This window comes from Spermophilus citellus (genome assembly GCF_964194105.1).
Source record: "Spermophilus citellus genome assembly, chromosome: 4".
In the NCBI taxonomy this organism is placed as follows: Eukaryota; Metazoa; Chordata; class Mammalia; order Rodentia; family Sciuridae; genus Spermophilus; species Spermophilus citellus.
Genome location: NC_138185.1, coordinates 195,818,227 through 195,839,208, shown reverse-complemented (window position 1 = coordinate 195,839,208; position 20,982 = coordinate 195,818,227). Strand labels below are relative to the sequence as shown.

General features: G+C 38.1%; 2 protein-coding genes across 2 annotated transcripts in view; both read left to right on the top strand.

Annotated features, from left to right (window-relative positions):
• Positions 1 to 20,982, top strand: part of MED6 (mediator complex subunit 6) — a 133,416-nt gene that overhangs the window by 23,652 nt on the left and 88,782 nt on the right. The window lies entirely within an intron of this gene.
• On the top strand, positions 17,247 to 19,943 carry LOC308647373 (disintegrin and metalloproteinase domain-containing protein 20-like; the record flags this gene model as incomplete). The annotated part of the gene is made up of 1 exon (XM_081291430.1): positions 17,247 to 19,943. One exon carries the CDS (start codon positions 17,247 to 17,249, stop codon positions 19,941 to 19,943), a length of 2,697 nt encoding a protein of 898 aa, XP_081147556.1.

The window sequence follows — 20,982 nt, the reverse complement described above, 5'->3', positions numbered from 1 at the left end:
AATTCCTCTTAGTGATTGTGTCTCAGGTTTCTTACACTTTTCTTGTGTTCTATTGGGATACTTTAGTGATTATATTTGCGTATAATGCCTTCTCAATGTTTACATTTATATTTTTAGGAAAAATTTCAATATCAAATTATTGGATGTTCTAAATATCACTCAACTCTATATTTTTATTGCTCTAAATCTATATTGCCAAATCTCCCTCCTACTTGGCCATATCACTTTTTTTTTTCCAAATCACTTTAATTTACAACTTTTAATGTACTATGAAGTCTGTAATTTCTTGAAATTCTCACCTTGCTCTTGTGAAGAGTTGAGTCTATGCTTTCTGTCTTAATTATCTTAGGGATATCTCATTCTTCATCTGTCCACTGGGAGGGATCTAGATATGTAAAATGACTTGTCCAACTCTGTTGCCTCCAGCGGCCGCCCCCATGGGGCAGCCTCTGAAGAGGTGGCCTCCTCCATCAGTGAAAGGTGCCAGATGAGTCAGAGCCAACATGCTTCCAGCGTGTGAATAGCTATTTCCAGTCACCTGCCCTCACCAAGTTGTTTTTCTCAAAAGGTCTGGAGTAATCAAGAAGCAAACTATGAAAGTATCAGGTTAATCTCTTACCACTGAGAATTGTTACTTATATTTTTAGTGCTCAATAAGCAGCAAATACTGTTTTATTATTTAAAGTTATGGAAAAATTTCTCTTCTTTGTTTTCTACTTTTATGAATGTCTGGTTTTCTGTGAGGTTTTTGTTTTTTTAGCTTTTTATTTTGGTAAAATTTTAGATGTACAGGGAAGTTGTGAGAATAGTACAGAGAATTCCTATATATACCATGTACCCCAAATCCCCATATGATAACATTTTCCATATTTTATCCTTTCCTTTCATTCCCTAGCTCTAACTCTTGTTTTCACTTGCTACTCTGAGTGTGTGTGTAATATGTATTATATACACATACTTTTTTTTAGATTCAGTAGCAGTCATGCCATTTTCCTAAGTACTTAGTCATGCCTAAGTACTTTAGTATGAATTTTGTCAAATCAAAGACGTTTATCAAGTACAGTTGTCAAAGTAAAAGTGGTCTGTCAATCTTACCACATCTTGTCAGTGGTGCCAGTAATGCCATTTATACTAAAACAGAATCCTGAATTGTGCATTGGATTTAGTTGTCATGTCTCTTTAGTTGTTAGTTTCCTTTAATCTGGAATAGTTCTTTTATCTTCCTTATTTTTCATGGCCTTGATATTTAAGATTCAGGCCAATTATTTTGTTGGATATTTCTCTGTTTGGTTTTGTGTAATATATTCTTCATAATTAAATTTACCTCAGATGCTTATGGGAGCAAATGCTGTCAATTTGTCCTATTTCTGATCATTTTATTGTTGATCACTTGGTTAAGGTAGTAGTGCCTATCAAGTTACTTTAAAATTATTCTTCCTTATGTAAGTTGTAGGTATCTTGTGGGGAATTTTTTTTAAGGCTCTGTAATTGTTATTCTTCAAACTTCTATCCTTTAATTAGCCTCCACTGATAGTTCTTGCCTGTGTCATTTGTTACTGTTATGGTGCCCAAATAATTTTCTAATTCCATTTTTATTTATGTTTATTGTCTTTCTGCCATAAGTAAGAGCTCTAATTTCTTCACTACTTATTAATTTCATTAAGGACTTCTGGATATTTATTTATTCAACGGAATATATTACTTTATATTCATTATTTATATTCATGCGCAAATTGTCCCAGATTGGGCTAATAAGAGCCCCTTTAAGTCAATTCCTGTGTCCTTCTGATATGACCTTATCATTCATTGATTGTTTGCTTTTTATCATAGTAAGATATTCCAGGTTGATCCCAACCTTGAAATCAGACATTTCTTTGAGGGTTCCTGTTCCTTTAGAGAATGGCATTTGGAAATCATGATGTGAGCTAGGTGTGCTTTTTGCTATTGGGTTTTCATTGCTTCTAGGCCCTCTCATCTGACAGGAAGGGGGGAAAAGCACACACAAATACACACATGTGTAAGAGAATATACATATACACGTATATCCACATCATGTCTCTTCTGTCTAGATTAAAAGCCATCATCACTTCACACTGATGCCTGTACTTCTGATCCATAATCATGAGGTTCACTCTGTTCTCTTTTATATTAGTAAGCTTCTGCCACATTGATAAGAATTCTGGCTACCATTATCTACAGTATGTTTAATTGCTTAATCCTAGAATTGCACAGTAATTTTAGAATTGCTAATTTATATATCTGCACTGCAAAAAGAGCCATTAATGAGAGTTAAACATGGGCTTAGTGGGGTTTTTTTTGTCCTTTATTCTGAAGATACGGTTCTGTTCTGTGTTAAAAAATTACTTAGAGGGGCTGGTGATGTGGCTCAAGTGGTAGCGCGCTCGCCTGGCATGCGTGCGGCCCAGGTTCAATCCTCAGCACCACATACAAACGAAGATGTTGTGTCCGCCGAGAACTAAGAAAAAATAAATAAATGTTAAAATTCTCTCTCTCTCTCTCTCTCTCTCTCTCTCTCTCTCTCTCTGTCCCCCTCTCTCTAAAAAAAAAAAAAAAAAAAAATTACTTAGATTCTTTTTTCCTTGTCAGTGTTTGGTTGTGGTCTTCATTTATTAGATGGTTCAGTTCAGTTTTTTGTTTTGAATCTTATTTTAGATTTTTTTTCTCCCTTTATTCTGATTTCTTTTTGTCTTGTTGTATTGTTTTGGGATGTGTGAAATTTACTGTAGTTTTAAATGTCAGAACTGTCCAAAACAGATTTTATATATATATACCCTTTTCTTTAGATCTTCTATCTTTTCCAACTCATTCCCACTTACAGTCTCAAGGTAACTGCTGTGGTTTGAAAGTATGTTCTCCAAAGGGCCATATATAAAGGCTTGGTCCTCAAGGTAACTGTATTGGGAAGTACTGTGGGCCCTTAACAGGTGAAGTATAGTAGAAGGTCCTTAAGTCATTGGCTTACCCTTGAAAGAGATTGTGGGATGCTGGTCTCTTCTTTTTCTCTGTTACCTGGCTTGAGGCGTGTGTACCCATTTTGAAACGTGATCCCACTATGATATGCCCCCCTCGACAGAAACCCAAACCATTGGGACTTCCCAATCTTGGACTTGTATCAGAGACAGGGTCTCACTGAGTTGCTTAGTGCTTCACTTTTGCTGAGGCTGGCTTTGAACTGCGATTTTCCTGCCTCTGCCTACCGAGCCACTGGGATTACAAGCATGTGCCACCACGCCCAGCCTCAAAATTAATTCCTTTTTATATCACAAGTAGCTTTTATCATGGATTTCATTATAGTGACTCATAGCTGACAACCTAACAAGTGTCTACTGTATTTCTATTTGCACAAATGAGTAGATATTTTCTTATTTCCCTTACATGAAAGGCAGCATGTTATATAAACTTTCATTTTGTTTATTTTCTACTTAGGTGTGAACTTTTAACATAAAGATATTAACTCCTTATTTGTCATTCTTTCTTTTTTCCATTACTTTTTTTTTAATTTGAAATCATGCAGACTGTTTCCTTTATAATTTATTACATTAGAAATCAATCACCTTAAGATTTATAAAACCTCACCCCCACACATCAACAATTTCAAAATTAAATGGCACACTTATACGTATCTCAGAGGTCAAGGAAGAAGGCACAATAAAAGTAAATAAAAAGTGCTTTGTACTAAGTTATAATAAAAGCTTAAAATATTGGGATCTTTGGAATGAAAGAGTACTTAGGTGAACATTTATAACTTAAAGTACTTTTACAGAAAGAAGCTAGAATTAATAAATTATTTTCAAATTTTGTAATACGAATTAAAAATAAGTGGGAGCAGAAACAAGAAATAGGGAAGATAATATAGCTAATACAGAATAATACAGCTAAAATTTGATAAAAATCAAGAAAAAAACAAGGACAAAAAAAATTAATGGAAAGGGAACTCTCAAAATAACCCTACTGATACTGAAAATATTAAGGTAATATTGTAGTTGTATGCCAATGTATGTGATACCTTATATAACATGGTCTATATTAGAGAAGGATCTGTATGCTGCTGAGAAGAAAGTATTCAGTTACTCATGGATGAAATATTCTATATATATCTGTTAAGTCTGTTATTGTCAATTGAATTTTTTTTTTTACTTCTATGGCTTATTTAGTTTTTGCTTGGAGGATCTATCCAGTGGTGATAGAGGCATGTTAAAATTACCCAGTATTATTGTGTTGTAGTCTATTTCATTCTTGAACCTGAGAAGGGTTTGTTTGATGTACATACATGCTCTATGGTTTGGGGCATACATATTTATGATTGTTATGTTTTGTTGATGTATAAATCTCTTAAGTAATATGAAATGTCCTTCTTTGTTCCTTCTGATTAACTTTGGCTTGAAGTCTACTTTATCTAATATGAAGATGAGAACGCCTGCTTGTTTATGTGATCCATATGAATGATATGTTTTTTTTCCCCATCATTTAACCTTCAGTCTGTGGGTGTCTTTGTCTATGAGGTGAATCTCTTGGATACAGCATATTGTTGGGTCTTGTTTTTTAATCCAATCTGTCAGTCTACGTCTTTTGATTGATGAGTTTAGGCTATTATATTCAAGGTTATTATTGAGATATGATTTGTGTTCATGGTCATTTTGGCTCATTTCTAGTTTTAATTTGAATTAATTTCTCCTTCGTTTAGTGTAGTTCTTCTTTTAGTGTAGTTCCTCCTTCACTGGTTTTCACTTTTTTTTTTTTTTGGCATATTTTGTTGAGAATATTCTCAAATGCAGGCTTTCTGGGTGCAAATTCTTTTGTTTATCATGGAAGGTTTTTATTTCATCTTCAAATCTGAAGCTTAATTTTGCTGGATATAGGATTCTTGGTTGGCGTCCATTTTCTTTCATGTTATTCTAGGACCCTCCAGCTTTGAGGGTCTGGGTTGAGAAATTAGCTGAGATTCATATTGGTTTCCCCCATATGTAATCTGATATTTTTCTCTTATAGCCTTTAAAATTCTATGCTTATTCTTTGTGTAAGACATTTTCATTATAATGTGCCTTGATGTAGGTCTGTTGTAATTTTGCACATCTGGGGTTCTGTAAGCCTCTTGTATATTATTTTCCATTTCATTCTTTAGATCTGGGAAATTTTCTGATATTATTTCATTGAAAAGATTGTGCATTCCTGGCTGGGGTTGTGGCTCAGTGGTAGAGTGCTCGCCTAGTGTGTGTAAGGCCCTGAGTTCGATCCTCCGCACCACATTAAAAAAATAAATAAAGGTATTATGTCCATCTACAACTAAAAATTTAAAAAGAAGAAGAAGAAAAAAAAAAGATTGTGCGTTCCTTCTGTGCCTTCATCTATCCTGATAAATCTTAAATTGGGTCTTTGTATATTATCCCATAATTCTGGGAAGTTCTGTTCATGGTTTCTTTTTATTTATTTATTTATTTATTTTAAAATTTTTATTATTGGTTGTTCAAAACATTGCGTAGTTCTTGACATATCATATTTCATACATTTGATTCAAGTGGGTTATGAACTCCCATTTTTACCCCGTATACAGATTGCAGAATCACATTGGTTACACATCCACTGTTTTACATATTGCCATACTAGTGTCTGATGTGTTCTGCTGCCTTTCCTATCTTAACATCATCTTTCCTTAATTTCAAGGATTTCTTTTTTTTCCCCAGAGACTGTATCTCTTTACTGAAGTGATCTTTTGCCAGCTTTATTTGCTCTTTTATTTTTATTTTTTTATTGGTTGTTCAAAACATTACAAAGCTCTTGACATATCATATTTCATACATTAGATTCAAGTGCTCTTTTACATCATCCTTTACTTTGCAGATCAGTGTATTTACATTCTAAACTCCTGACATTTCTTTCACTTTGGTGTTGATGGATTATGTTATTGGAGTATCTTGGTGTGCTTGGGGGTGACTTGTTCCCTTGCTTTTTCATATTAGTTGTGTGTTTACCCATCTAACAGTATGGATCTGAGGCAGTAGAGTTTCTACCCTGTGTACTTACAATCTCCCTGAAGGTTTTTAGTACCTCAATGTTAGGGGGTGACATATAATAAAAACAACCAATGCAAACAATTTACAGCATTGAACCAAATAATTCTTACTATGATGTCTTCAATATTAATTCTTACAATAAACAAATTATATGATCAGTTATTGCCTTTTAATAAAAACAGCAAGTTTGCAAAAGGGTTTATATTAGTAGACAGGAAGAAAACAGAAGGGATATAATATGTGATGATTATGAGGGAGGAGGAGAGAAGACAGAAGTAAAAAAAGATTTAAAGGAAGAGTGAAAGAAAACAAAAGAAACTGGCTGTTAGCAGACAAAAAGAATCAAGGGAAATAGCAGAAATGTGTGTGTGTGTGTATATATATATATATATATATATATTTATAATATTTAAAAAGTTAAAAATAAGAGAATACAAACAAAACTAAAATATACTAATCAAACTTGCTAGTTCAGAAGAAGCTCATCTGGCTTCAAAAATGCTAGAGATGAGAAGAAAAAAAATAGGAAACTGTATAAATGTCCATGTACCATTAAGGTCACAATTAAACAGTGAAAAAGAACTAGGAAAAAAGAAAAAAAAATCTTGATGAAAGTTAAAGAATTCTTTCCATTGGAGATCAAAATATCCTCAGCTTCTCAGCAGTTTTAGGTGGGGTCTTCTGGAGTGTGATGTTCCACTTTCTGTATTTTTAGAGTGAGAGTGGTAATCCTGTAGGTAGAGTTCCTAGAGGTGGAGTTTAGGTTTAGTCGGGTTCCAGGCTCTTTGCTGATTGCTAATTGGTCTGGAGATTTTAAATCAGTCTACCACCAGTGCCCAGTACTTGCTAAATTCAGTTATTCTAATTGGGTTCCATTTGTGTGGTAGGGTAGCCAATTTTTAGTCCCCTGTGTTACCTGCAGACTCCATGTTTCCTGGTCTCTGGTTCAGTCTCCAAACAATTTGTCCTGTCTCTGCCCTTCTGAGTTCCTGGCTAGATGTGTTTTTTCCAGCCAGTCCCACTAGCTATTAGATTGGAGGGGGAAGGGTAGAGCTGGGTGGGTTTCCAGGACCAGTTGTCCCCTCTGTAAACTTCTCTCCAGGTTTGATTTTCTTCTGGTTAATCAAGCACACTCTGTGTTGTGCAGCATGTGTTTACTGGGCCTGTATTTGGGGCCAAACTCAGGATTGCCAGGAATCAGCGTCTTCAGGAATCAGCCCTCCTCACTGCAGCTGCAAAATGATTCCTTTGTCCTCTGCACGCTGCTTGGAGAGATGATGGCTTTTTCCCCCCACACATAGATATCATGCAGTGAGTCCTTCAGGTTTGTTGGGCAGTGTCCTTGTCTCTAAATGCTGTATACCCAGACATGCTTCGGATGTCCCCAAAATGTGGTTTCCTTTAATTACCTTATCTCTCTTCTGTGCTCATGGCGGGACTTCTCTGGCTGGAGCTTCCAGCCCGGTTGTGGCAGTAGCTATGCTATTGGGGATTTTTTCTTAAGTTTTTATATCCAAGCTCCTGTATCCCCAGTCTGCTTTGAGTGTCCAGTTTTAGGTTCCAGAAAAATACTGCCCCGTTTTTTGTTCACACACCTTGCAGAGAAGCTGCCTGTCTGCTTTCTTAGTTTCATGCCACGGAGCTGCCAAAAATGTGATTCCGCTGTCTTTATCTCTTCCTGTTTGTCACTCTTGATTTAAGTGTTTTTCCAACTTTTTCTAGCAAAACTCCTTTCAAGTACACTATAGTAAAATAGCAGATACAGAAATGTGAAAAATGCCCAAAATAATGGAGTAAAATTCACTGTACTTATGGTGAGTTATGTGGGTACAGAAATTGAACATTGCCAGCACCCTAGATCTCCTTTATGTTCCTTTCTAATCACAATCCTTGTCCTTCCATAAGAGGACACCTTTTTGGGAACCATTTGGTTTTACAGTTTTCCTTTGTAGCCATGCAATGCAAATAAATGTTTTGATTGTCTATTTTGTATTTAATGTAAATGGAATCAGCATGTGCATTTCATGTATGGCTTTGGTTCAACAGTATGTTTGTGAGGTTCAACAAAATTGTTCCATATTTTAGTTGTTTAATATCTGTGAAATAATCCATTGCTTAAATATAACTTTTAGAATCTGATGATGATGGATATTTGAACTGTTTAGCTATGGCTGTTACTAAAATTGCTTTTATGAATAGTCTCTTTTATGAACTTCTAACATGACATATAAGAATATTCTAACTCATGAATATTGTATATACTTTTTGGTGTATGTTATGGACTGAATTGTATACTCCAAGATGATGTAAGATTCCTAACTCCCAGTATCTCAGAATGTGGCTTTATTTGGAAGTATGATTGTTGCAAATCTTACATGTTAAGAAGAGGTAATGCTAGAGTTATGGTAGGCTCCTAATCTGATATTACTGTTGCCTTTATGAAAAGAACGCCTTGTGAAGAGCCAAAAGGAGGTTGCCATGAGTAGATGGAATATTGGAATTATACATTTACTAGCCAAGAAATGCCTAAGATTGCTTGCAAATCACCAAAAGCTAAAAAAGCAAAGAAGGATTCTCCTACAGGTTTCAGAAGAAGCCTGGCCCACTGACACCTTAAGTTTGAACTTCCTGCCTCCAAAACTTTGAGATGATAAACTTGTTGTTTTTAAGGCAATCACCCAGTTCGTTGTACTTTGTTATGTTATGGTATGGAGCTGTTTAAGTCAACTTTTTCACTGCTGTGACTAAAAGACCTGACAAGATCAACTTTAGAGGAGAAAAAATTTATTTGGGGACTCAAGGTTTCAGATGTCTCCATTCCCTGGGCCTCCAGGTGAGGCAGAACTTCATGACAGAAGAGTGTTGCAGAGGGAAGCAGCTCACATGATGATCAGAAGCAGAGAAAGACTTCACTGGCCAGATACAAAATCTATATCCAAAAGGGATCCACCTCTTCTAGCCACACACTGCCTACCTTCACTTAGTTAATCCCATGGGAGGATTAATTCACAATTGGGTCAAGACTCTCATAACCCAATCATTTCTCCTCTAAACCTTGCATTGTCTCACACATGAGCTTTTGGGGGACACCTCACATCCAAACCATAACAATATCTGTAGGAAACAAGTGTATTTTACATGTGCTCATTTTATTTTTTTGTTGAAATTGTAGGACCATAAGCATACATTTATTAAACTTTAGCTGATGATATCAAAATGTTTTTCAAAGTTTTATACTAGTTTATGCTTCAACTAGCAAAAGTATAAGAGTTACATATAACCACAGCAATGTTGACTATACTGTCAGAGAAAATTTAGTACTCTCCATGGGTGATTTGTGGTTTCTTATTGAGGTTGCAATTTATATTTTCTGGTAATTATTGATGTTGAGAATCTTTTTATGTGATTTATGTAATAGCTATTAGGATATCCATTTTTGTGACATGTGTTCAAGTCTTCTGCACATATATTTTTTTTTCAGTTGCTTCATCTTTTTTGTCTTTTAGAGCGCCAAAAGTTCTTTGTATATTTTGGGTAGACATGTTCAAATGTCTTTTCCTACTCTGGCTTGCCTTTTTTATTAATTGTGACCGAAAAGTGAACAGAAGTTCTTAATTTTAATGTAGTTCAGTTCAGCCATCTTTTCCTTTATTGTTAATATTTTTGTTTTATTTGAATTTTTCTATACTAAGTTTATGAAGGTAATCTTGTATATTAAGGATGGTGGTCCTCTGTTTGCTTGAGATTTACCTATAGATCAGTTTGGAGAACTGACATTTGAACAGTTTAATCACAGATGTGATATATTTCTCAGTTGGTTTAGCGCTTAATTTTTCTCAGGAAAACTTTGCATTTTTAAAGTACACCTCTTGTACACATTTTGTTAAATTTATCCCTCTGCATAATTTATTTTTTAATGCTATTGTGAAAGGTGTTTAAAATTAATTTTGGTTTGTATCTAGTACATAGACATACACTTGGTTTTTGTGTAATGGGCCTATATCTTACTGCCTTGCTAAATTCAGTTATTCTAATTGCCTCGTTTGTACATTCCTTAGGATTTTCTACATTTATGATCATGATAGTTTTGACTAAAATGTTTTACTTCTTTTCAATCTGTATGTATCTCTTAAATTGTGGTAAAATATACATAATAATTTACTATCTTAACAATTTTTTACATTCATGGGCATTAAATAGAAATTGTTATGCAACTAGTACCACCATCCATCTCCAAAACTTTTTAGTCATTTCAAACTGAAGTGCTATGGTCATTAAACTCCCCTTTTCTCATCCCCCCCCCCCCCACATTCCTGCCAACCACCAATCAATTTTCTGAAACTATATTAGGTACCTCATATAAGTGAATTTTTTAATTGACTGATAATATTGTACATCTGTATGGGTACACTATGATATTTTGATATCTTTATACATGTGTTGATTAACTCAAGTTAATTAGATCCATTGTCTCAAACATTTCTCGTTTCTTTCTGATGACAGTATTTAGGATATTTCTTCTAGCTCCTTTGGATTATATAACACTGTAGTGTTAGGTATTGTTAGGGTTTGGATATGAGCTGTCCCCCCAAAAGCTCACATGTGAGACAATTCAAGAAGGTTTGGAGGAAAAATGACTGGGCCATAACCTTAACATAATCAGTGAACTAATCCCTAATGGGATTAACTGAGTGGCACTAGGGGCAGGTGGGGTGTGACTATAGGGTATGTATTTTTTATCTGGCAAGTGGAGACCTTTCTCTCTGCTTTCTGATCATCATGTGAGCTGCTTCCTTCGACCAAATTTTCCTACCATGATGTTCAGCCTCACTTTGAGCCCCAAGGAATGGTGCCAGCCTTCTATGGACTAAAACCTCTGAAACCATGATCCCTTATATAAGCTTTTCCTCCTTTATGGTTGTTGTGGTTGGGTCTGTTCATCACAGTGGTTAAAAAGCTGACTAAAACAGATATAATCATCCTCTATGCATACAACAACACTTTATTCCTTTCTGGCTATGAGTTTGTACCCATTAAGCAATCTTTCTCCACATCCTGTATCTCTTTTCTCTTCCTTTCATGACCTCAGGTAAACATTATTCTGTTTAGTATTCTGTAAGCTCAGATTTTTAAGATTTCATATTATGAATGAGATCACATGATCTTTCTCTGTCTAGCTTGTTTTACTTAACATGCTCTCTAGTTTCATCCATGTTGGCAGGAAATGACAAGATTTTGTACTTTTTCATGGCTGAAAAATAGTCAATTGTGTATATATGCCACATTTTCCATACCTGTTCATCTGTTAAAATCCCCTACTATTTTTAAATTTTTTTTGTAGATTGATAGAATGCCCTTATTTGTTTATTTTTATATGGTTCTAAGAATCAAACTCAGTGCCACACACATGATAGGCAAGTGCTCTGCCACTAAGCTACAGCCTCAGCCCAAAGTCCCCTACTACTTTTGTATTGTAGATTATCTCTCCCTTTAGATGTTTTAGTATTTGCTTTATATATTAATGTGCACCATATTAGGTGCCTATATATTTACAATTGTCTTCTTGCTATATTAACCCCCTTATCATTATACAATATTATTATTTATTTCCTTCACAGTTTTTGGTTAGTCTATTTTGTCTGATATAACTATAGCTATTTCTGCTATTTTGGGGGGGGGGGTGCTGGGGATTTACCCTAGGGTCATGCCTGCCAGGCCAGTGTTCTACCATTAAGCTACTACTCTACACTTGCTCATTTTCAGTTTCCATTTGCATGGAATTGTTTTTTCTATCATTTCTTCTGTCATCGTATGTATGTCTCTAGGTGAAGTGAGTTTCTTTTAGGCAGCATATATCTGGATATATATTTTTTAAAATCCATTCAGTGACTTTGTCCTTAAATTGGAGAAATTCAATTCACTTACATTCAAGGTAAATTAATGATAAATAAGGACTTACTACTGTAGATTGGGCTTCCTTCTCACAGCTTCATATATCACCTTCTCAGGGACTGCCACAGAGATTCTAACCCTTCTCTGCCTGCCTGGCCTCTCAGGCCTTTCTTTGAAATCTTGGTGGAAGGAGTTGAGGGTATTACTTAGTGCTAGAGTGCTTGCCTAGCATGCATGAGGCCCTGGGTTCAATCCTCAGCACCACATAAAAATAAAATAAATACCATAAAGGTATTGTGTCCATCTACAACTAAATAATAATAATAATAGTAATAATAATAATAATAAAAGAAATCTTGGTGGAAGCCTCCATGAGCCCCTGAATTCCTGCAGAACTAGTACCACATGGATGATACTAAGGTCAGCCACCAGCTCGAGCAGTATTTAGGCCTCCTTGACCATGGCCACAGCAGTCTCTGAGTGCCTGGGTAATTGAGCATGGTGAAATGAATCCTGAGGAAGGAATTTTCTAGGCAACCCTATTTGAGCACAGTGCCCCAATTTTTACTAAATGAATTTTCATTTTTATCCCCATGAGCCTGTGATGGGTGTGGTTTTGTGGATTCTGACATACCTTGAAAGATATTTTTCCTAGTTTTTGTGCCAAGTACTTAGCTTCTCTTTAGCAGTGGTAATCTCTTCAACATCCACAGCTTCTTTGACTCTAATCTTACATGTGCTTTTCATACCAAAATCCAAGTTTAAAAAAATCTCTTCTGTTCTCTGTTCCCAATTATCACAGTAAACCTGGCAAAAAGCGGCTAGTAATACTCATGCCACCATCTGAATATTGTGTTGCCTTGAAATTTTTCTGCCAGTTTAATTAGTCCATCACCTTTAATTTAGCCTCACAGAAAGTCTCAAGTCATGGGCAAAACTTTGTGGCCAGAATGTAACACTAATGACCTCTAGTCCAATTCCCAATAGAATCCTTTCCCTTCTAAAAATTCAAGGACAGTCCTTATTGTCTACATTCCTATTGGCATTCTGATCTTCTGACCTCCCACCAGATTGCCCATTAAGAAGGGAAGGGAGGGTTAATTCAAATAGATTACCAAAACCTTTTCCCATATGTTTTTATCTGATTTTTATCAATACCCAGAGAAGTATCTTAATACCTGCAAGTGACTTCTGGAATTTTCTATGTCTTTTGTCTCTCAAAATTGGTTTTCTATATTTTGGAGCTATTTATTACATTGCTACAAATTCCTGTTGAATTTTTTTAAAATCTTTTTTTTTAAATTTTTAATATTTATTTTTTAGTGGACACAACATCTTTGTTTGTATGTGGTGCTGAGGATCGAACCCGGGGCCGCACGCATGCCAGGCGAGCGCGCTACCGCTTGAGCCACATCCCCAGCCCCTCCTGTTGAATTTTATATTAAATCCATGCTCTGTGTCTCTTACTACTTTATCTTTTATTGTATTATATGGGTTTCTATAGATCTCCTTTGTAAATTATAATTTGAGGAATTCCAAATATTTTGTATTACAGGTTACTGCCTTTTAATTAAGAGTTGATCCTGATCCACAGGAACATATTAAGATATTTTAGTCTGTGTGGAGGGCAATTAGGTGTATGTCTTAATATGGGACAAGGTATCCTTTTGCAGGGTACCTTTCTCACTTAAGGCAATTACAGAGTTTCAAGCTAGGTTTCTCAGATAAGAGAGACCTGGGCTTTTTCACTGTAAAGCATACTGCCAACCATCCAAGTCCCACTAGAAATACTCATTTCAAATCCCCAAGTTTTGAGACTGGGTGTGTGGCTCAATGGTAGAGTGTTCACAGAGCATATGTAAGGCACTAGGTTGGATTCACAGCACCACATATAAATTAATTAATTAAAGGTCCATCTACAACTGAAAATAAAAACAAAGTTTTCTCCTTTACTATTATTGCTCTACAATGTCCCACAAGAGTGTCAGGAAATGAATGTGCTTAACTCTCATTGTGATTCCGCACTGCCCACAATATTTTGATCTTCAGTGAGGTTGGTGCTGTGGTAAAACAAAGAAGAGATTCTTTCAGGTCCATCATGATAAGCTGTGTGATTTGAGAAAGTGGGGTCTTGGACCATTATCATCAGTAGAGTTAAATCCAGCTGCCCCACCCCCCAGTCCTTGAGGCACTTATGGACATCATCCCAGTACTCACTTGGTCCCCCTGCACACTTGCAACACTGGGGCACTTCATCACAATCAACAGTGAGTGGTAATTCATGTAATTGTGATGCTACTCCATGCTCATTCCCCATTGGGCGGGAGTTCACGAGTGTGTCTCAGGCCACCCACATGTGCACACCAATGCCAGATGCTTATTTGCCTGTCTCTCTCTCCCTCTCTCTCTCAGAATCAGTCCTGGTACCAGATGCTGTATCTGTCAAGATCCAGTCCAGAACAGAGAAACCCACCAAGAGACATTACAATAGGAAGTTTTTGAAAAGGTATTAGAGGACTGAAATGATTAGAAGAGAACACTGAGGTACAGGAGGTGGGATTTCTCAAAAGGAGCTACTTCTCCCAGAAAGGGGAAGAGGGTAGGGTTATGGTAACCTAGATGCTTTTATAATGGGCCTCAGAGATCTGGACCTGAGATGAGGATAGGTGGTGCTGGTCATTTGGGAACAAAGGAAAGGTGCAACTGATAGCTGGACCTCTTAGAAAAGGATGCTGAGGTAGTGGTGGTACCATAGGGGCTTGGGAAAAGGTCCTCCAAAAGTGACGACTCAGATCTGAGGGAGGGTGCTCCCAACTTGCACTTGGCATCAAGGCTCTTTGTGTCATGGTCTGATAGAGCTGGTAGTGGAACATCTGAGGAAGGGACTCTGTCAGGCTGTGTTGGTTGCCCAGGGTCCTGGAATGTCCTGGTATGACTAGATCTCAAGACTTCTGAGCAGGGAGCACTGTCTGCTGGCTCTTGTACCTTGGAAGGGACTTGATGAAGCTTTCTTTGTTTCTTTATCAACCAAATGTCACGACCAGAGCAAAGAACCATGGCTGTGGTATGCAGACAGTACCCACGCCCCCAAAAGTAGCATTCCTAAAAGTTTTTGCCTTTTTTTTTTCTTTTTCTAGTGCTCTTCTTGGTAAAATTCTATAGGAATCCTATTCACAATGAGGAAACATAATGTGCAGAATGTCATGTGGAGCTTAACAGTCCTGCCATAAACTTAGGTTTGTAGTTCAGAACATTGATGGGGAGCATAAGAACTCTTAGTTTTTTGGTGTCAGGTTAACAAGTTAAACACACTGGTGATATCAGTACAATTGACTGATATCTTCTACTCTATTGTGTTTCATTTACTGAAATCTTCCTGAATTGATTTCATGACCTAGTAAGGTTTGTGACCCTTGTTTGAGAAGTGTTGAAATAGGTCATCTGTAAAAGGAGACATGGCACAATGGGCATCTTGAGGAGTCTGAAGTAGCTCTTTGAAGTTGACAAAAGAGTTAATGATTGAGGCAGAAGGAGAATCTCCTGGTGTTTGGAGTTTTAGTCATGTCAGCGGAAGGACTGTGCAGTGGACACCACTTCATGTAATTTGTGGGAATGCAGCACTCCTTATTGCTGATGACAAAGACTTGCCTATCACAAACATTCCTCACCATAAACTTTTCTATAAACCTTGTATTTTTGACAATTGTTAGGATGTTGTTATCTTCTCTCTGAGTCTTTTTCATAATCCTATCCCACTTTACCCATTTCCATCTTATTATCTAAAACTCTAATAAATACCAAGGATATGATGAAGAGAAAGATGGAAAGGACATCTGGTGAATGGAGTGCATCTTTCTCAGAAATGCTTTGTGTCAGAGGTATTTTCTAGTGACAGTGGTTTCCTCTGTGGTATTCATTAGCTACTGATTAGTTTTGGAATCCTACCTAGATGTGTGCATAGTTTTGTTGATGTTCAGTTCCAAGAGTATTGCTCATGCTCTGTGCTGCTGATCCCAGTTACATCCTTACTTGGGACATTTAAGCCCACAGTAGGTGGTAACAATGTGGCTCTAAGTTTGTTTTAATTTTTATCTCAAAGACAAGGCAGATTATTAATTTGGCATTTAGGTGAAAGTCAGTAAATGACCCAGATTAGTTTTTACCTGAGAGTAAGTTTGTATCCAATAGTAGTGAGGTTTTCAAGTCCACTCATTGTGGTCTTATGACCTTTTTAATGAACTCAAGGCTGAATCTTCTTCTTGCAGCATCCTTTGGAAAATTGACATTGAATAGAATTGATCCAGGTAACTCAACAGCCAGCCATTGGAAAACTAGAATTGAGTTCATATTGACATGACCACAGTGAGCCCCTCAGGATTTAAAACATGAGGCTGGTGGGCTATTTGGGGAGAAGACTATGTCTGCAAGCTATGGTTGGAGACAGCTGGGCTGTGTGCCGTGCCCCAAACAACTTCCCCCACCCATTACCTCATTCATATCCCTTCTTTGTTTTGAATAGCTAAGGATAAAAATTCATCAATTGTAGGAGATCGACCACTACTTCTGAGCCCTTTAAGTGGGTCTTTTGGCTGCAAACTTAGTATTGGGACTACATAAGATGTCTGGAGTGGGGTTGGGTAGGGGCAGAGCGAAAGCAAACTGCATGAATAAAGTAACCATGAATGATGGGTTTTGTCTGGGTCATTCACATGTTTGCTGACAGTGTGAAGTGCCCATAGGTTTTTGGGTAGCAGAGGAATTTGCGTAAGATATATCTTTTTCAAACTGGAAAACATAATTTTATTTGAAGAAGAGTGTATAGTGCTGGGGATTGGGTTCCTTTCCCAGTATCATAAAAGAAACCAACTGCCTAGTATGTAATGAATCTTAATGTATCTGATATCCAGGTTTGACAATTATCTGCCTATGTCACATCTTACCTATTTCTCTGGGAGCCTACACACACACACACACACACACACGTCTATGTGTGTGTGTATTTATATTAGAATATGCAAATCCCTTGCATGTTATTGCTTCAAATCTGGTCCCAATTCAAGAATCACTTTAGCCTCACTTTCTTCTTTTTGTCTCCCATCTTTCCCGTTCCACTGACTCCATTCCAGCCCTTTTTATTTTTCACTTTCAGTACTGCAGCTCTGATGGTCCAACTCCACCAGGATACAGATCCATAAAGATCAGCCCAGCACTCTGAACAGCTGAGAGGGAGGAGCCTGACCAGCAGTTCCTCATGCTCTTGCCTTGTTCTTTTTCTCTGGACAGGTGGCTCCTGAATGACAGATCCTTAATGACAGATCCATAATGGTTGGATCCATAATGGTTGAGACTCTGATGCACATCAGGGTCACTTTTCTACCGCTCTGGCTTGGGATATTTCTGTCCATTCCTGACCTCTCCCAGGCCAGTCCCTCCCAGCATTTCACCTCCCCAGAAGTGGTGATCCCCTTGAAGGTTATCAGCAGGGACAAAAGTGCAGAGGCTCTGGGTTGGCTCTCCTATAGTCTGCGGTTCGGAGGCCAAAGACATGTTGTCCACATGAAGGCCAAGAAGCTGTTAGTTTCTCCACACCTCCCAGTGTTCACTTACACAGAGCAGCATATCCTCCATCAGGATCAGCCCTTTATCCAGGATGACTGCTACTATCATGGTTTTGTGGAGGGGGTCCCTGAGTCCCTGGTTGCCCTCAGCACCTGTTCCGGGGGCTTTCACGGAATGCTACATATAAATGAACTTGCTTATGAAATTAAGCCAATAAAGCTTTCTGTTACATTTGAACACTTGTTATATAAGATAGACACTGAGACACAGTTCCCACCTATGAGATGTGGGTTAACAGAAGAGAAAATAGCACGTCAATTGGAATTGCAAATGTCACATAATTTCACTCTGAAACAAAGTTCTTATTTGGGGTGGTGGATCCACTCACGTTTTCTTGAGTTAGCAGTGGTTGTGGACTATCATAGATATGTTTTCTCCGAAAGGAATGTGACATCGATAAAGTTGAACATAATTGATATTGTCAATGTAGTGGATTCCATATATCAGGCCTTGGAAATTGACATAGTTTTGACTGGGTTGGAGGTCTGGACTACAAATAATCCAATTAATACCACTGATAACTTAGATTATGTTTTGGACTACTTTTGTACTTGGAAGCAAAATAACCTTGGTAGACGTCTGCATCATGATGTTGTACATCTATTTTTGAAAGAATATCGTGGTGCTGGGAAACTTGGTGTCGCCTATGTTGGAGGAGCATGCCGTCCTCTTTATAACTGTGGAGTTGAACTGATTACAGGCAACCAACCTTCCAATTTTGCAATTGCTATGAGCCATGAGCTTGGTCATAATTTGGGTATGTGGCATGATGAACGATATTGTGGATGTGGATCCAGGGCATGCGTAATGAATAAGTACTACACTTATTCATTTAGATTTAGCAATTGCAGTTATGCCGATTATTGGAACAATCTCCGGAATACATGTATTTATCCTCTTGCACATGATTCGGATGTCTTTAAGATTGAATACTGTGGGAACGAAGTAGTTGATGCAGGAGAAGAGTGTGATTGTGGATCTCCCCAGCAGTGTGCAAGAAATCCCTGTTGTCAGTCTAACTGCACTTTCAGTCCTGGATCATCATGTTCTTTTGGGCTTTGTTGCAAAGACTGTAAATTGAGGCCACCAGGGACTTTATGTAGACATCCAGTCAATAAATGTGACCTTCCAGAGTGGTGCAATGGGACATCCCATCAATGCCCAGATGATGTATATGTGCAGGATGGAATCCCTTGTAGTGACAATGCCCACTGCTATAAAAAGACATGTAATACCCATGATTTACAGTGTAGAGAGATTTTTGGCAGAGATGCAAGGAGTGCATCTCAGAGTTGCTACAGTAAAATCAACACCCAAGGAAATCGTTTTGGGCACTGTGATATTGTAGGCACAAGATATGTCAAATGTTCGGAACCTGATATCATGTGTGGAAGGGTTCAGTGTGAAAATGTGAACCGACTTCCCTTTCTCCGATCACATTTTACAGTGCATCAGCTTCACTTCAATCAAAACACTTGCTGGGGCACTGATTATCATTTAGGGATATCCATACCTGATATTGGTCAAGTTAAAGAAGGCACCTCATGTGCTCCAGGAAAGATCTGCATCAGTAAGAAGTGTGTCAATATGGTTGAGCTGACTGAAATCTGTCAGCCTGAGACCTGCAACATGAGGGGGGTCTGTAATAACAAACATCACTGTCACTGCAACCATGAATGGTCACCTCCCAACTGTAGTAACAAAGGCTATGGAGGTAGTGAAGATAGTGGTCCACCTCCTGGGAAACCCATTCCAGAGTTCAATGTGACTAGAACTACCACTGCAAACGTGCCTGGACATGCAACTGGAACTACCACGGGAAATGTGCCTGGGCCCGAGAGTGGAAGTGCTACTGGAAATGTGCCTGGAAGAATGACTGGAATTACCACGGGAAATGCGCCTGGGCCCGAGACTGGAAGTGCTACCACGGGAAATGCGCCTGGGCCCGAGACTGGAAGTGCTACCACGGGAAATGCGCCTGGGCCCGAGACTGGAACTACCAAGGGAAATGCGCCTGGGCCCGAGACTGGAAGTACTACCGGAAATGTGCCTGGAAGAATGACTGGAATTACCATGGGAAATTCACCCGGAGCAACGCCTGAAAGCACCATGAAATATACGTCTGGACACACGACTGGAAAAACTGGAAGGACTCAAAGTACCACTGGAAATGTGCCTGGAGGAACCACCGGAAAAGTGACTGGAAGTGCGTTGAAAAAGAGAAACTCATGGATATTATGGCCCCTTATCTTGCTTCTTTTAATTTTATGTTTACTCGCTATGCGTTATATAGCAATGAAAAAGAAAAAGAAAACTGATATTGGTCAAGCAAAACCTGAGGAGACGAAAGTGAAAGAAATGGAAAAGGAAGAAGTCATACCTAATTTAACTGATCTCTAATTTTTAACAGTGGAAGAAAAACAGGGCATGTCTTTCTCAACAGAAATTCAAAGGTTTGTCATGCCAGGATCATAAGCTGTAAATATTACAGCAAAGGATTCCCACCATGTTATTTATTCTTTTCCGTTTTAAACATTAAAAGTTCGTTTTCCCAAAAAATTGTCCCTTTTTTCCCCTTCCACAGGTGTGGGGATACCAGGGATTGAACCCAGGTCTCAACACTGAGCCACATCTCCAGCCCATTTTATTTTTTATCTTGAGACAGGGTCTCACCAAGTTGCTTAGGGCCTCATTAAGTTGCTGAAGCTGGCTTTGAACTGGCAAACCGCCTGTCTCCGCCTCCCAAGCCACTAGGATTACAGGCATGGAACACCACGCCCAGTCAGAAGTTATCATTTTATGTTTAAGGTGTTGGTCAGTATTTCAGGCCTCTCGATGTTTTATTCTTCTGTGTAATTTGCAGGATGTACCTCTACAAAGGCCATTTCTGTTGACCCATTTAGTTGTGGCAAAAAGAGCAATTAAAGTAGGCCTGGAGAGATGGATTAGAGGAGAAGAGGGTTTTCATTCCTTTCTTTCCTATGTACTTAATAATTGCCATCAGCATTAGTTTGATTGGGTTCATTCTAGCTGTTGGGCTTTGGAGTCCAGTTTGGTTGTCACTAGCAGAACCACCCTCATATTTTCCAAGGTGTACAAGCAGCAGTTAACCACTGGCCTCTCAGTGATCTGTGTTGTAGCTCTGGGGTTAGTTGAGTGGTTTCCTCTGAATTCCTGAAGCACCAGTATCAGCTGTTCATGTACCTCCTCCCAGATGTGTGTGCCTGTTCTGCAGGGGGCCTCCCTTTAATCACCTCTACTCTAATAAACCCGAATTTTTTGCTGTGATCTCCTGACCCTGGGTATATTTGGTGCTTTCTGTAGTTATCATTCTGATAGGTCGAGTGCTGCAGACACAGGCACTGAATTGGAATTCAGAATGCAAGATGTTTCTTAGAGACGCAGATTTGGAGAGGCAAGGTAGGATGGAGATGAAGCC